Below are 17,518 nucleotides of genomic sequence, written 5' to 3'. Positions count from 1 at the left end.
TGTTCATTCTGTTAATTTTCTAAGAACTCTCATATCTATAGTCTTCAGTCAACTTTCTCATTTCTAATCCAACTTTCAGATAGGTAAGTTAAAACTAGTTTGAAATCTATCTCATATATACTTCAAGTTTAGTGCTGTATGGCAAAAATTCCTTATTTTTCTCTTATTCTACATAAATTAGAATAAGAGTCAACACTTTTTAACTTAAAAAGTGTTGAAAAGTTGAAATGTTTTACTTGTTCTACAGGTTCTGCAGCAAGAATACACTTCAAGTTTTCTATATTCCAGTCCATTTTGACAGTTTTTCTCTTTTTATTAGTAAGCAATATATTCCCTATGAGAACAAATACAATTAGGTCACAGCACAATATCAATAATTAAGCATGAGTGAGAATAAGACACCTCAAATTCAGGGATTCCCAATAGAGTCAACTGAAATGGCAGAAGATTTGGGAACAAAATCTATATTCCAAACTAAAGGATATGCTGTTCATTGGAATAATGAAGATGCACAAAGCAAACATCCTAAATTACAAACTAAGACAGAACAGTTTTCTTATTTTATTTTATAATTTTTGAAACTTTCCTCAGTTCTTATCTTATGGCAGCTGGATTCAGTCATATTAATGATTTACTGAGAAACAAGAAAGAGCTGAACATACTAGAATTCAGGGACCTAAGGTTAAATTGAGTAATTTTAGCTTACTGCAAATTAGCAAGCACAACCACCTCATTAAAAATCTAATTGACAAGCTTATGAGTATTCTTTTAAAACAAACTGTAATGTTCTCTGAATTTTATGAGACTAACATAACTTACCTATAAACCAAATAATTCTTATTATTAAAGAAAATTGTTATTACAAACTAACTGTTTCTTACTTATATATTTTAATACATAAATGAAATATTAACAAATTTTTCTTATAATTGATTCATTAAAATGCATATTTTTAGATGAGGGGATCAATGAGGAAGAAATGCTTTTATGATGGAAGAGGGAGAGGTTGGCAGGCAAACAAGATTGAGAAGCCCAATAACTGATCTAAAGAATATTTTAGTCAGCAGTTCCACTAATGCAATCACATTTCATTTCAACAGAAATAAAGAGAACAATCACATCTCAACAGTTCACTCTTTGCACATTGGAAATACACAGGAGAAAATCAATTTTGCTTTTTATAGTAATCCCTTCCATTCGAGTCTGTTCAACTTATTGTAGATTAGTACTATGAACTGGGTAGAAAGTTGAGACTTGTTAACACTGGGTTTAAAGATCTGTAAATTGTATCTCTAAGAAATATAATAGGGGAGACTATCCTATTAAGACAATAGTTGAAGGAATGAATGATGAGGAGAAAACTTTTATACCCTGCACTATGCTTAAAATATTTAATAAATTTCACACCTACTTCTAGAACAAGTGCAAATCAACTATTTTAACATCCAATTAGCTATGAGTAAACTTTATTTTTTTATATTATAAAGTTAAATAGAACTTTTCAAATAGGAAGTAACAAAGAGCAGGTTTCTTGTATGTTATACTGTCAGCAAATTTAAAAACACATTTTAAGTGTTTATTAGAACGTATATTGCTATTTACTTATTAGAATGTATACTGTCAAACTACCAAGGTAAATTACTTTAGGATAACTAAGCTACCTCAACTAAGTAAAGGATCTAAAAGATGTTTCATATTTACAATGTCCCACCCCAAAAAAAAAAAAACAATCCCAAGGGTGGAGCATCCTCTTACTTTGGGAATCTGGAATAAGTAACACCTTCAGCCAAAGACAAAACACAATTCTTGGAATGCTGAGGAGACAATATTTGTAATATGCTAAAATTTTCAGTATATTTATTTTATCAGCATCTTTTATTTATAATTTGAAATAAAACAAGATTGAGTTTTACTAGCATCAAAAATCAACAATGCTATTGGCATTCCACTGAAGAATGGTTTGGAGATCAGAATTCAGGACTGCAGAAGTTGATATTCTGAAAGTTTTGGTAATATGCTGTAGTGCAAGGTTTGTCCAATGAGAAAGTGGAGACAATTATTCTCATCAGTAAAACTGAGTAATGAAATTTCAATCAACTGGAGAAGGTTGTTGATGTATACAGGAGGAAGAGAGTAAGTGAAAGAACAGAATCTTGTGGATTGCCACTATTAGCTGAATAGTTCAAGAATAAAGATCCACCTATCATCATATGTGACACATACCATCATATGTGACTTTCTGTCTGTCACATACCATCATATGTGACAGACAGAAAGATAGCAACATAGCTGTAGAATTCCAAAGCAAGATCATATGATGGAGTTTGCCTAACACACCTTTGCCAAAGTTGATCAAATGCCTTCACAATATCAAGAGCAACTGCTTGAGATTCTACAACCTTTTCCATGGCATTTGTCCAACACTGGTTTATTAACAGAGAGGCTTCAAGTAATATAACAAGTCAAGTGTTTATAGTTTTCTCCATTTTGGAAAGAACTAAATTTAGTGAAAGTGGACAATAATTTGATGGTAAGCATTTGTTGCTCTTCTTAAGAATGAGTTGAATACCTGTGGAATAAGAAAGAATAAATATATAACATATAACTGACAGAAAAATGTCATCAAGATCCAGTTTGGACAGGATCCTTCTGATCTCTTTGGTAAAAAAATCAAAATGTGGAATTGAACATTACACATTTGAAATAGTTGGACATGTACCAAGATCATCTATGCAAGAATTTGAGGAAAAGTAGCAGTGGAAAGAGACCAAAAAACATTACTGAAATATAGATATGATGAAAGATTCCTAATTTTAGATCTTTTGGATTAGTTTTGGATGCACTGATAGTTTATTTCAAGCAATTTCAGGTTCAGTATAAAGAAAAAGGAAGATGGAGATTTCAAATGAAAGCCAAATATGATATGTCCAGTCCTTCTCTTGTACGGGTTTAATACAGTGATAATAAGGGATAAGATCAAAGCGAACCGGGGAGTAAATGCTTGTACAGCACTAAGAATTGCTTCAGTGATAAGTTTAGTGCAAATGTTTGGATCAAAAGAATGAGATCAATGATCCAACTAAGCAAAGGAAGTACAGAAACACAAAGTTCATCTTTGATATTCTTATAATGCCTAGAGACGAACACCATCCTCAGTATAGTTAGAATGGTTACTAATCAACAAGACATCCAGAGTGTTTGGAGAGTTGTTGAGTGCTATCTGGTATTCCAATAGTAATGTTAACAATATGGGTAAAACGACTGGTGATATCAAATGTCTTAGCTATTTTCCATGGAAATTTTAATCTTTATAGCACTATTAGAAAAGTTGGACTAGATAATCAAGAACATTCAGAATGGCTAGTGGCATTAGGAAGTGACAGGGAAAAATAATTTGATAATATGGAGGCAGAGAGATTTTTAGTCAAAAGATAAAAAAAAAAAAACATTCTAAGTTGGAAAATTTCTGACATGATATATATATATATATATTAGAGTGAACATATGCACAAATAATACTTTGAGACAAAAAGTGTTACAGGGTAAAGTGTGATGAATAGTGCTTGAAAAAAAGATGAGCTTGGAGATTCTGGTAGGAAAAGTAAATGTAGTTTAGACTGAATATGAACACTGTTTAGGTTAAAACTAAGACTGTATTAATATAATTAATAGCTATTGTAGCCTGTTTTTGTTTAGGAGTGTCCCTTATTTTAAAACATTGCTAACATAACTCAAAAAGGGGTATATATATATATATATATTTTAGGGCATTATGGGCGAGTATAGAAGGCAATTATGGCAGAAATAAAAAATGTGGAAAAATTTTGTATATACCTTGTTTTTGGTTTAATGATGCCTTCTAAAAAATTTTTCCACATTTTTTATTTCTGCCATAATTGCCTTCTATACTCGCCCATAATGCCCTAAAATATATATATATATATACCTCTTTTTGAGTTATGTTAGCCAATGTTTTAAAATAAGGGACACTCCTAAACAAAAACAGGCTACAATAGCCGTTAATTATATTAATAGCGTTTAAGAGGAGTAACATGGGAATTTCCCAGAAACTATACTTAATTAAGACTGTATATTTGTGAAGTGAATCTGGAAGGCTTTGGGAGGTTTCTTTTCACATGCACATAATCTATTTCCCTTTGCTAGACTTTCCATGATTGTTATTATTAAGTTGATTTGAAATTGGGAGGCATTTCGAATGTATGGTAATCATCATCATCATCAAATTCCTGCCACGTACCCTCAAGGGGTGTACAGGACACAGCTGGCAGAACAGTGCACTGCAGCAACTGTAAGACTTTTATACTTCAATACTTGAGTATCATCATCATCATCATCAAATTCCTGCCATGTATCCTCAAGAGGTGTACAGGATATGATAGTACTACATGAAAAAAATTACATCATTATTAATTTCCTATCTACAATTTTCCTCCAAATCAGTCTGTTACTTGTCAAGACTCCAACATTATCAGATCTTATATTTCTATCGTGTAAAGCATTTGATATAAAGTATTGGATATTAAATACTTGAGTATTTCTGGTTGAATATTATCTGCTCCAGCTGCCTTTCCACATTTCAGGCTTTTGATGGCTTTCTTTACTTCATGTATGGATATGTATTCCCGATTGCATGTCTGGTCAGTGTTTTTTTTACCACTGTGTTGTCATTACTGCTTGTTACACTTACCAACTTTTCAAAGTAATTACTCCAATTACATCAAGGATATCTTTTACTCCAGTTTTCATGTCACCTTTATCATCTCTAATTCTTTTTACAGCACTCTTTCCTCCATTTCTGAACTTCTTCAACAACCTCCAGAATATCTTGATATTTATTTTCTATGTTCTTACCAAAGTCCTCATATGACTATTGTTTAGCTAGTTTTCAAAGTGTTCAGCTTTCTTACATTAGTCTCTGTATTCTCTAAGAGCACAAGCTGATTAATTTCCCAAAAACTTTTGATATGCTTTCTTCTTTTCCTTCACTGCCTCTTTAACTTCCTGTGTCCACCATGGAGTTCTGTTTTTTTATCCTCGAAGACAACCTCTCTAGCTGAATCAACCAGTGCTTTCTTCAGGGTTTGCCAATGAATCTCTAAGGTTTGGTTCCTGTTCTGAAACTGTTTCATTTTTTCTTGAATAATGTTTATATATATATTAGTCTATACAATGTTTATATATACAATTCATGTCTGAAAGATACTCAACTTTTATTCACTTTAAAACTTTCTTACATGTTCTTCTTTTCAATATGAAATTCAATTTTATCCTGCTCAAGACCAAATGGTGATCACTTCCAATTTCAAATCCTCTGTACTCTTTAGTGTCCTGCACCAGGGAGAAAACATCACTAACAACAATAACACAGTCAATGACACTTTTCTTATTCTTTGCCTGTTCCCTCCATATGAATTTGTGCACATTTTTATGCTGGAATATGGTGTTAGTAAGTGTGACAGGATACAGACTGTGACCAGTCTGTGTCCTGAGCAAAAATCCAACAGGTATTGGCCAGTATTATTAGCTTTGCCCTTTGTCTCCAAATTTTCCCAAAATATTTTGTATGTCTGACAATCATTTCTTACTCTGCTATTTAGATCCCCAACAAGGACCAACTTTTCATTTTTCATTCTGTCTCTAAAGCCTCAAAAAATTCCTCCACTTCTACCTTATTATTATCATTATGGGCAACTCCAAGGAGTCCTAAGATTCATCGAGGGAGGCCCTAACATCATGTCAAGAACAACTATTCAACATTCACACAGAATCTATTATACTTCGCCTTGAACTCATTCACAGTCATGGCACCCACAAGAGACTGTGGCAGCTTATTCCACTTATTCACCACTCTCAAATAAAAAACCTAGCTCTAACACCTTTGCTAACCACACTCTTGCCCAGTTTCCATGGATGGCCCCTAGTCCTCCCACCACCAGTCCTGTTCTCAAAAATATTCTCTGAATTAATCTTATAGAAACCCTTCAGTAATTTGAACGTCTCAATCATATCACCCCTTTTCTGCCTATCAACCAATTCCTGCAACCCACAAATCTTCAACCTGTTCTCATGAGGTTCATTCCATAGACCTGCTATCATCTTGGTCACTCGCTTCTGGATCCTCTCCACCTCCTCCCCATCAAGAAGAAACCCTGACACTCAAATCTGGGCACAGTAGTCAATATGGGGTCTTATCAAGGCTCGATACAAAGGAACAATAACTTGCTTGTCTATGCTCGTCAAAGTATTCTTCAGTAACCAAGTGATTTGATGAGCTGATTTAGCCACTTTTGCAAAGTGCCCCCCTAAACTTCAACTCCCTATCCATCAACACTCCCAAATCCCTGGCCTCATTAATCTCCTGGAGTACAGTTCCAATGTGGTATACTGCTGCTAATCTTTTCACCCCAAAATGCATAACCTTACATTTTGCCACATTAAATTGACATCCATTCTCCTTAGCCAAGTCCTCCAATGTATCCAAATCATCCTGCAAAATTTTGACATCATGTGCATTCACTATTGCTCTACCCAACTTTGCATCATCAGCAAACAAATGAACAGTTTGTCTCAGATCCTTTCCTATATTGTTAATGAACAAATTAAACAGTAGCAGTCCAAGAACAGAACCCTGTGGTACACCACTAATCACATGCAGTCTTTTGGACTCTACTCCTGAATAAACTACTCTCTGATATCTCTCCATCAACCACCCTCCTATCTATCTCACCAACCCTATATCTGTCTCCATATGCTGCAGTTTACTGATTAGAATTCCATGTGGTATCCTGTCAAAGGCCTAGCTAGGTCCAGCAGAATCACTGAAAACTCATTACCCTTATCCAGTTCAGCCGTCACTGTGTTATAAAACGTGGGCAAGTTACTGAGGCATGATCTACCATTCACAAAACCATGCTGTCCTCCATACAGTATCCCATTTTCATCTATCCATTCTTGTATTTTTCTCTTGACTACCTTCTCCAAGACCTTGACAACGACTCCTGATATGCTGATCGGTCGTAATTTGCAACAACAGTCTTGGAACCCCCCTTTATGCAGTGGAACTATTTTCCCCTTTTTCCACTCCCCTCGGGACTAACCCAGACCCGAGACTCAAATTAAACAAAATGGTCAAGGGCACTGACAATTCTTTAGCCACTTCATGTACGACACGAGCTGGTATATCATCCAATCCCACAGATATATTCACATTAAGGTTTTGTAATAGACTATTTACCTCCACTTCATTCACCACAATTCCCGTATAAGCTGTTGGTTCCTTCATTCCTGCAATATCACCACCTGGATGATATACTCTTGCAAAGTGCTCGCTCAGTAAATCCACTATATCAACTGATTCAGTTACCTCCCTACCATTGGCATTCTTTAAAATCATTCTGCCATATACATTTTTTCTTTTACTTGCAACATATCGAAAAAACTGTTTGGGATTCTCTTTAGCTTGCGTGGCTAATTTCCTTTCATAATCCTCTTTTGCTTTTCTTACCACACTCGTTACCCTTCTGGCCTGTGCTTTATACTGTTCATGGGTCTGCAGATCACTTTTCTCCTTAAATTCATTCCACAGTTGTTACATTTTTTGCAGCTCAAGCTTAATGGTGTTATTCATCCATTTAACCCTTACTTGATTTACTATTCAGACTCTAAGTATACAGTCAGCCATTACCTCCTGCAAATGTTCCTTAACCACCTCCCATGTACCATCAACATCCAGCCCTTGCAGTTTTACACGCCATGTCGCTGAACCAAGCAATCTCCTAAGCTTGTCATACTTACCAGCCCGGTAATTTCACAAGTACCCTGTCTTAATTGAAAATTCCACACATTTAGCCACCTCCCAGGTCAAGACCCTATGATCACTCTCACCAATTGGTGGCAATGTGGTCATATTCATTACAGTCAAATTCTCAGATGCAATGACTAGGTCAAAGACTTTCGAGTAGTAGAAGGTTCCACCTTAGTAGAACCTTCTGTGAGATCATAGGCACAAATAAGTCTCATTGTCTAGCTCCCTGTTTGGATATCTGCCCACATCACTCTACTTGATATGGCTTGTTATTCAAGAAGATTAACCTCGTATTTAGTGTTGAATACTATGGCTACTCCTGTTTCTTGATTGTCATTACCTGAATATGACATTTTGTATTTATTGCTCAGAAAGATCTCACCAGTTTTTGTCTTTTTTTGTTTCAGTTACCCGTATTATGTCCATCTGGTACTTACCCAATTCCTCCGCTAGCTCCGTTTCTTTGCCATTCAGGCTTATTATGTTAATAGTATCGATCTTGAATTCTGGTGATGTTGAGCTGGGAGTGTGCCCAAGGCCACGCCAACCCAAGGGTGCAAGGGGTGTACTGCACCCAGGCGGCAACATTGATAGGGCGGAATTTTATGTAACTAATATCTAATTTGGATTATACAATGCAGTATTAGGGGCGACCGATAAAAGTTTGCACCTAGGCAGCAAATACCTTTGGCGTGCCAGTAGCTGACTTTTCGCTGGTGGCATGTTCTGCCACCATTCACATTCTGCCATGTTGTACCATGATTTGATATTTTGGTTTAAGCCAATAAGAATAGAATTTGCCAGCCCATCCTCGTTCGTTCTGTATCCAGGTAGATACCTAACAGTGTACACCAAAAGAAGGTGAGGATTGGACATTAGGTCAGAAGCTCTGGTCGGTTCTCCGCATACCTTTAAAGGCTATGTGGAGGTCTCCTCTCAGTTATACATCTTTGACCCTTAAGCACCCAGATAAAAATCAAAGTATGGATATTGTTGCTTCCAGTGAAAAGAAGATATGTAAACCTATAATACATCAACCTATGTAAACATTAGATAATAAGATTAAAAATATTAAATTTAGTAAAAGACAAGCATCCTCTCAAATCCTATCTCAACCTTCAACATCCATTTTAAGTTCTACCTGATGATCAGCTACTACAAGAAGTCTGTGAAAATCTTCAGGAAGAAAGCATTTAGCATATGAGGCACACCAAGATGATCCAAAAGTTGTGTCATCACCTTCATCCTTTGAACAATAATTTTTCATTTGCAAAAATTATTCTAATGTTTTTGTTTGCATAACTAATGGAAATAAATGCTTTATTTACATCAGTTGTACATATACTGTATATGGCTGCTTAAAAGTGTTATACCATTACATGTACAAGCAAAGAGGAAAAAAAAGGCAATTTGCTATACAATGGTGGTCTGGAACCTAACGTACCATATGACCAGGGTACACCAGTAGTGAGTTTATTCTTTCATCAGTAGAAGCAAAATTTATATGATGGATTTGAAAGTTTTTTTAGAGACCAAACATAGAACCTTTTCAAGCCACATCAGGCCTATAAACAGGATGGTCATCTCACACAGGATGATGAAATTCATATGCATATAATATCCATGACTCCAGTGGGATTTCAATCTAGCCTGTTAGTTGGACAGCAAATATGCTAACCATTTGGCAGCTAGGACAGGCCAGCAAACACTTTTGTTTATTTCTTTCTTTCTTAATCCTCCTCTTCTACCTTTTATGGTGTTGAGGTTTTTTATTCTTACAACCACAACCGTCTCAAGGATAAGATAGTTGGCTCTATGCATATCCTCAGCATATCCTATGTCTGTAGATGTGTGTGTTCATGTGGCCAGATTGCCTGTTCTGGGGGATGAAAAATCTGAGTTTCCATCAGGTGACCCCCCCCCCCTTGAGACCGGATAAAGGTTCCTCACGCACCGACAGAAATTGAAACCAGGTCTTTCCGACCAAGCGGCTTTGTCTATAACGACTGAGCTATGGAGGCTCTTGTTTTTTTATAAATAGGTAAAATCACGACAATGTTAAAAATAAATAATTTCCATACACAGCCTCTGTATCACAGATGGACCTCAGTCTGCATCAATGATGCCATGTGGCTGGAAATAGTGAGTTCAAATCTTGTCTATGATGCAAACAGCCTTTACAAGACTTTCAACTGAAAGCGAGTTAAATTATACTTGCCAAGAAATTATATCCTTGTTCAATCCTTCATCCGAGTAAGTAGACAAACTTGGCATGTGAAGTATCTTGAAAACTAGGCTACTTGAAATATAGAGGCTGAAGACTTCACATTCATCACACTAACATTTGGATAAAGGATTAAACAATATAATTTTTGGCAAGTATAATTTACTTGGTAACCCAATGAATTTTTTTCCCCCTCTAACTGAAAGTGAGTTCACCAGTCTCATATGGAGGTGCAAGGTTTCTCTATCTGGAAACTTTGGTTTTCATTCTGCAAGATAGACAAACTAGATGCACAATGCACATACAGGGTGTTCGGGATAAATTTGACAGTTTCGTAAGGAAAAAGAAAATCTTCTTTGTATCTATTAAATTTAATGAATTGACAAAAAAACATTACAGGCAGAGTTAATTACAATACTATCAACAAGATTTACTCAAAATAACCACCATTAGCATCGATCACAGCTTCAATTCTGCTTCGGAACCTCGAACAAGCTGATGCTACAGTCTCCCTGGGAAGGGCCGCAAAAACTGTTTTAATTTTATCCATTAACTGGGCTTTTGTATTACTGGAAGTGCGATTGGTGTCTTTTTCAACTGCGCCCCATACAAAATAATCCATGGGGTTAAGGTCTGGGGAGTTTGGAGGCCAAACATTTGGACTGGTGAAGTCGTAGAAATTTTCAGACAACCATTTTTGACTTTTCCCAGAGGTGTGGCAAGGGGCCGAATCCTGCTGCCATACATACGGCCTACCATTGGCTACCCTTGTTATCCAGGGCTTGACTACAGTTAGCAACTCCACGAACAAAGCCCGAATTCCAATGCCAGGGTTCTTCAACACCTGTTCCTGCAGATTTGCGAGGAATTCTGCTGTACGAACGCAATCAGATCGTCTGCTAGGGATCTTTCTTCTTGCTACATCCTCGTAGTCACCATTGCAAGTCTCTAGTTCATGCCTGATTGTTTTTACTGTATTCAGGGAGCATTGGGCAGCAGTCGTAATATCCTTATTTTGATGGCGGGCACGAATCATCATGATACAAGTTATTCTCTTCCATGATTCAGGTGGGTTCCAGCTATCCATCCTTTCTGACATCTTGTATATGAATGAAGAAGGGTCCAAACTTTTAAATGAAGAGAAGTGTGTGTTAATACATGTAACTTACGGAAAAATATAATTAATTATAAATATGTCAAATTTATCCCGAACACCCTGTATATACAGCATACTATGCAGATAGTACTGACCGTCCCTATTAGAATATATGAGCACTTATTGGGAAAAGTTTGAAAATACTATTTAAAAAATTTTTCAATTAGGAAAACCACTGGATTTTACTGATTTAGTTGCAAAATCATTAACACCCCAATATAAATTTCAATGAATTATATGATGAAGTAAATATACAGCTGACCCTTGAACAACACGAGGGTTAGGGGCACTGACCCCCCCCCTCACACAGTCGAAAATCTGCGAAAATATAAAAAGTCAATTAACATATATTTTGCATGTTATATGTATGATATATATACTACATTCTTACAATAAAGTAAGCTAGAGAAACGAAAATTAAGAAAATCATAAGGAAGAGAAAATATATTTACAGTAGTATACTGTATTAATCTATACTGTAAGTTTATGCTGTCTGTTTACAAGATGAATCGTGTGTCTGTCAGTACCAGCATTAATATTGTGTTATATAATACAAAACACTGTAGATATTATACATATTACTAATAACAGACATCAAAAATGAAAAGATAATGTGAAAAAGAAATTCATATTTATTTACAGATATAATGATTCATGCAATGATAATGAAGCAGCAGCAGTATGATTGATTTATAGTAGCCTAGCCTGTACACTAATGAATGAATCATAATTTTTTTTTATTTTATTCCTGACATACCTAACTTTTTCTATATTTCTAGGTTACATGGTTCATCTGAGATTTTCTTCTCAGATGAACCACATAACCACTCTCTTCACCTGAGAGTATCTTCAGGCGCAAACAAAGTTTGCGCCTGAAGATACTTTCAGTCACAAACTTTGAAAGAGTCACCCGGTGTTGTACCACTTTACCCCAGTCCTTAAGATACTTTCAGGCACAAACTTTGTTTGCACACACTTGGATAAAGGATTAAACTAAATTTATTATAGTCTCACCAAGTGAAAAATAAACTTTCAACATCTTTCTCTAAATCCAGAGTAATTTAATAAAAAGGTGGCACACTGTTTGGCAGCTCCTATGGGAAGAGATGACCTTGCTACTGCTTCTGCCTTGGTATCTCCACTTGGGCCTGGCTCCCACTGAAGAGATCTCAATAAAGGTCGAAACTAGTCTGGGTAGTGGCCCTTCCCTTAATGCATAACATTATACATATCTGCAAGGAGATGTGTTTTGCATTATGGGAGATAGGAGTGTTGGTAGCTTGCTCCACCTTTGCAAGGAGTCGCCCGGTGTTGTACCACTTTACCCCAGTCCTGAAGATACTTTCAGGTGTAAACTTTGTTTGCACACACTTGGATAAAGGATTAAACTAAATTTATTATAGTCTCACCAAGTGAAAAATAAACTTTCAAGAACTTTGATTTAGTCAAGGACAATCCTTTATCTCCCATACTGGCAAATTTATATTTAGAATCTTTTGAGGAAAAAGCTATTTCTTCATTCCCATTGAAACCTAGGTTGTGGAAAAGATATATAGATGACATCTTACTAATCTGGAGTAATGGACCTGATTCTTTAAAGAATTTCCTAAACCATCACAACAGTTAACACCCAAAAATCCAATTTACTACAGAATTAGAGATTGATGGTTCTCTCCCTGTTTTTAGATGTCAAACTCACTCATGTATCTGGGAAATTAAAGATCTCCATTTACAGAAAACCCACTCACAACAATAGACATCTCCATGCACAGTCCCATCACTGTCTGCCTCAAAAACTTGCCATTATCTCTACACTAGACAAACATGATCACTCCCTCCTTTATGAAGAATATATCAACAAAGAACTTCAATTTCTTCTTGCAACCTTTTAACAAAATGGTTACTCAAAAGAAACAGTTAATAAGTTACTATTCAATTCATCCCCTCACCATATTCAAGGCTACGTATTCTTATTATATATCAGTTCTGTTTCACCTAAATTAGCCAAAGTTCTCAAAAAATATAACATCTGGAATTCTTTCACTCCTCTACTTAACATCCATTCCTTGTTCAGCACACCAGAGCAAAAACATATCAAAATATCCCAACGTTTACCGTATTTGGGCAACATGCTTTATTTTGGGCAGACTGAAAAATCCATCGAATTACGTCTAGAAGAACATAAGAGACGTCACACATCACAGAACTAGAGCAAGCACTGTGTTATTAAAACATGTCCTGAATTCTGCTGATGTTAACGATGAAAATTCTATCATTCATCCAGTCACATGGGACAAATTGGAAAATATCTTTCGATGCTATGATGAACTGAAGAGAATAATTGTAGAATCTAAAATAATCGTCCTCAATCCAGTACATCTCAACACTAACCTCAGCCATAATCTCTCAGACTATTATTGCGCTGCTATCCAACTTTGACATTCACGAGACCTTGAATGTGTGGACACGCCCAACAGTGAAGAGATATACAGAATTCCTTTAAATGTTAAAAAAAAAATTATATATATATATATATATATATATATATATATAAATCAATCAAACAAGCATTTGTTAAAATGTTGAGAAGCACTGAAAAATTCTTTAAAAATATGTAACAATAAAAAATAATAAAGATATATTTGCAAACAGTTTTTATTCTTATTTTACTTATATCTCATAGCTATCAAAATATGAAAATTCACTGACTATAGGTTATTAAAAAAATATATATATATATAAAGTAAATCAATTGATTATTTCTTAATATGGTAGGTTTGCATTTTTTTTTTTTTTTTTTATATAAAATAGATAATAAATTTGCACACACTGGCTACCTAATAAGGATAACACCATTGTTATCTGTTAGTCTGTGGTTGCATCGTGGGTTTATATGTATTCCTGAAGATGATATATTATTATTATTATTATTATGTGACACCTCCAGGGAATCCAAAGACTCATCGAGGGAGAGTGTGCCAACAGCATCGAACGATGGATTCCCTTCCAACTACTAACTGCGTTCAAACTTGCTTAACTTTTTGTGTGAGCCATTAGTAGCAGAGGCTCTACCAATCAACCAACCTTTGCTGACATCAATATAAAAATTCTGTAGTATGAATGCAAGGCAACAAATCTCAATCTCTTTAAATCTCTGCAACAGAGTTGCAGAAAAGAATTTTCAAAAAAAAAAAAAAGAAGTTTTTAGATCTCACCTCTATTTTTGAAATGAAGAAATTATGAAAGAATCAAACCAGGAATCAGTAATACAAAAAATTAAAAAATATAAACATAAATGGATGAAACATGTTCAAAGAATGAAAATAGAAAGATTACCATAACAAGCCTTAAAGTACAAGCCATTAGGTAAAAGAAAACCAGGACATCCTCTTAAAAGATTCAACGATGACTTCTAAGGCCAGAACAGGCCACTCTAGGCCTAAATCCTTGATAGAATGATGATGATGACCTCTATTTTGGTAGTAGACATACCTAAATAAATATCACATTTATGAATCAGTAACATTACTATGAACCAATTACCTTCAGTCCTTTGAATATCTCATCAACATCTCCTTGGACAACGCCTTGAGGAAGGTTACCTACAAAGAGTGTGTATGGTGGATGCTCTGGAAGGGGACGAGAGCTTCTAGCTCGATTATTATATCTAAATAAAAATGGGATAATTAATATTACATAAAATCTTAATGCTATAAATTAAAATATTGTTATGCTGCTAGGTGTTTTTAACTACAACAATCATTTCATTTAAAAAATTATTATTATTATGTGACACCTCCAGGGAGTCCAAAGACTCGTCGAGGGAGAACGTGCCAACAGCATCGAACGATTGAACCCCTTCCAAGTACTAACTGCAGTCAAACTAGCTTGACTTTATTATTTGTTTCTAAGAACAAAGTCACATACATTGATCTCTCAATTATCCAACCCTTGAATGAGCTAGTGTGTCAAACACCTTTGTACAGCACTATATAATTGATATCCTTCAATGATCTGACCAACAAATTAATTTCCTGATGCAGTCAGATAAATAAGAAATTACTGCATTTTAGGAATAAAAAATTTGCATTTGACACCTAAACTAACTACAACATTTTATTTTTACAAGACCTGAGTTTTAATCTTAAAGTTATCTATCCCACAACCTATGTCTGCCTTTTTTTCTTTTTTTTTTTTTTTTTTTTTTTGTCATAGTCCATAGGTTCTGTTAGCATCCATCATCCTCCAAAAGTATAAGACTGAAAATGGTAGGATATCAATGTTCATTCTCAATGCAACTACAAACCGATCAAACCAGCTTCTTCATTTCATTTACTGAAATTCCCTGGAAGACTCATTGTCATCTTGTGGTTTCTAATGACTGCAATCTTCAGTGGTTAAAAAGCCATGACATGTTTTTTCTCTCTTTTTCATAAAATTTCCATAAACACACCAATATTAACACATACTGTAGGCTCTACACATTTGCAATAATTATTTCAGTTAAAAGTGTATACTCATGCCGAATATAAACCCAATTCCTACCTACCATGATACTAAAACTTTAGTTTTATAACAATATGAATCTGACATTTAGAAATCATATGGAAAATATATATCTCTGAAACATGTTTGAACCTATGAAGGCTCTTCTTAATCGGCAATTATATATATTTTATGAAGAAATCAAATACAAGGGAACAAATATTGCTTTCCATTATCTGTAGTTCCATATATATCCCCTTCTTAACAGAAAAATCCACAGATTTTGCAACCTCCCAAGTCAATACCACATGATCGCTTTCACCAATTGGAGGTAACGAGTACACCTTACTTATGCATATATCCTCTGAACCAATAACCAGGTCCAACACTCTCACGCCGCGTGTCCCTTCAGTTATGTGCTGTTTCAAGTAATTATCTCGTAGAAGATATATGAACTCCATTTCCTTTTTGCTACGTGATATTTCCTCCTTCCAATTTGTATCACCATAATTAAAATTCCCCATAATAATCACTAAACCTGCACTCATTACATTAATTTGCTGATGCATGAATTCAATATCTCCCCCTGTACTCTCTGGCCTATAGCAACATCCAACTGTATATTTGGTTGCATTGGTCACTATTTCACACCAGACCGCCTCAAATGAACTCTCATTCACATGTCTATCATCTTGATATACTACTTTCTTTGGCTGCAACACATCAGCTATCATCAACAGTACTCCCCCCCCCCCGTTCTATCTTCTCTATCCTCCCTGAAAATACTGTACCCATCACATTCAATTCCAGTGACCACATCTTCTACTGACAGCCAAGTTTCACTAATGCCTACAACTTTTGGTGAGATTGCACTGACTAATGCCAAAAATTCTTCTCTCTCATTTCGAATGCTTCTTGCATTGGTATACAAAAATTGCAGATTCCCTCTAGATCTTGTACCGGCTTGAGAACTGATATATAATAATTTCAGTAGTCCCATGCCGATTTTTATCCCCTCTCTTCTGCAATTTATTCTGCGAATAAGGTTCAATAAATATACAATCAGTGCTAAAGTTTCTCTCTCTTACACTCAACCTTTTCAATATTATTTTCCCTGCCCAATTACTTCAACTTGTTCAGAAAACAGTAACTTCTTCAATCGCTTATGTCCTTCCATGTTCAGATGCTTCCCCATCTCTAGCATACAACTGTCTTTTTCCTTCAAGCACACTCCAGACATCAACAAATTCCAGACCTCTTTTTTGCACATTCTTGCAATCATATCATTCATTATCATCGCTTGTCTACTTAATCCGTAATTGTCAAAACGAGGCAGCACACACACTATCCTCCCATTGACACTTTTCCTCTTCACAATATCTAACAATGTTCTTAAATCTTTTCCTACCCAATTTATACCACCACTCAGGTCATTTGTACCCACCATAACTATCATCTTGTCTGCTTCATGCCCTCTCTTTATTGCTAAAGCCACTCTTTCTATTGTGCCATCAGCCAAGCACTCTTCATGCATACCACTCTCCATACCCTTAATCATAGAATCACCATATATCTTACCACTCTTAACTTCATTCAAGTCCACAGAAGCATCACTCATGGACTCATTTTCTATGCTATTCAGCATGACTCTCCCAGTTTCATTACTAAACGCTCTATTACTTACCCCCCCCCCCACTATCCATGACACCAGAAAAGCATGTGCCATTCCATTATGTATTTATTTATTTTAATGTGAATTCCACTCTGAAAAAAAAAAAAAAAAAAAAAAAAAAAAAAAAAAAAAAAAGTACTAAATACATGAAAGTAA

The 17,518-nt window shown here is 35.3% G+C and overlaps 1 protein-coding gene across 1 annotated transcript in view; it reads right to left on the bottom strand.

The window, feature by feature from the left end:
- LOC150102002 (eukaryotic translation initiation factor 4H-like) overlaps nucleotides 1-17,518 on the bottom strand; it is a 144,300-nt gene that overhangs the window by 86,956 nt on the left and 39,826 nt on the right. Inside the window, exon 2 of the mRNA XM_090399948.1 lies at nucleotides 14,749-14,872. Within this exon, the coding sequence (XP_090256074.1) occupies nucleotides 14,749-14,872 (124 nt within the window). The remainder of the gene's footprint in view (nucleotides 1-14,748; nucleotides 14,873-17,518) is intronic.

Source organism: Typopeltis vanoorti, chromosome 11 (genome assembly GCF_054136105.1).
Source record: "Typopeltis vanoorti isolate ZY-2024b chromosome 11, IOZ_Tvanoo_1.0, whole genome shotgun sequence".
In the NCBI taxonomy this organism is placed as follows: domain Eukaryota; kingdom Metazoa; phylum Arthropoda; class Arachnida; order Uropygi; family Thelyphonidae; genus Typopeltis; species Typopeltis vanoorti.
Note: the sequence above shows the minus strand (reverse complement) of the source record. Positions and strands in the feature narration are given on the sequence as shown.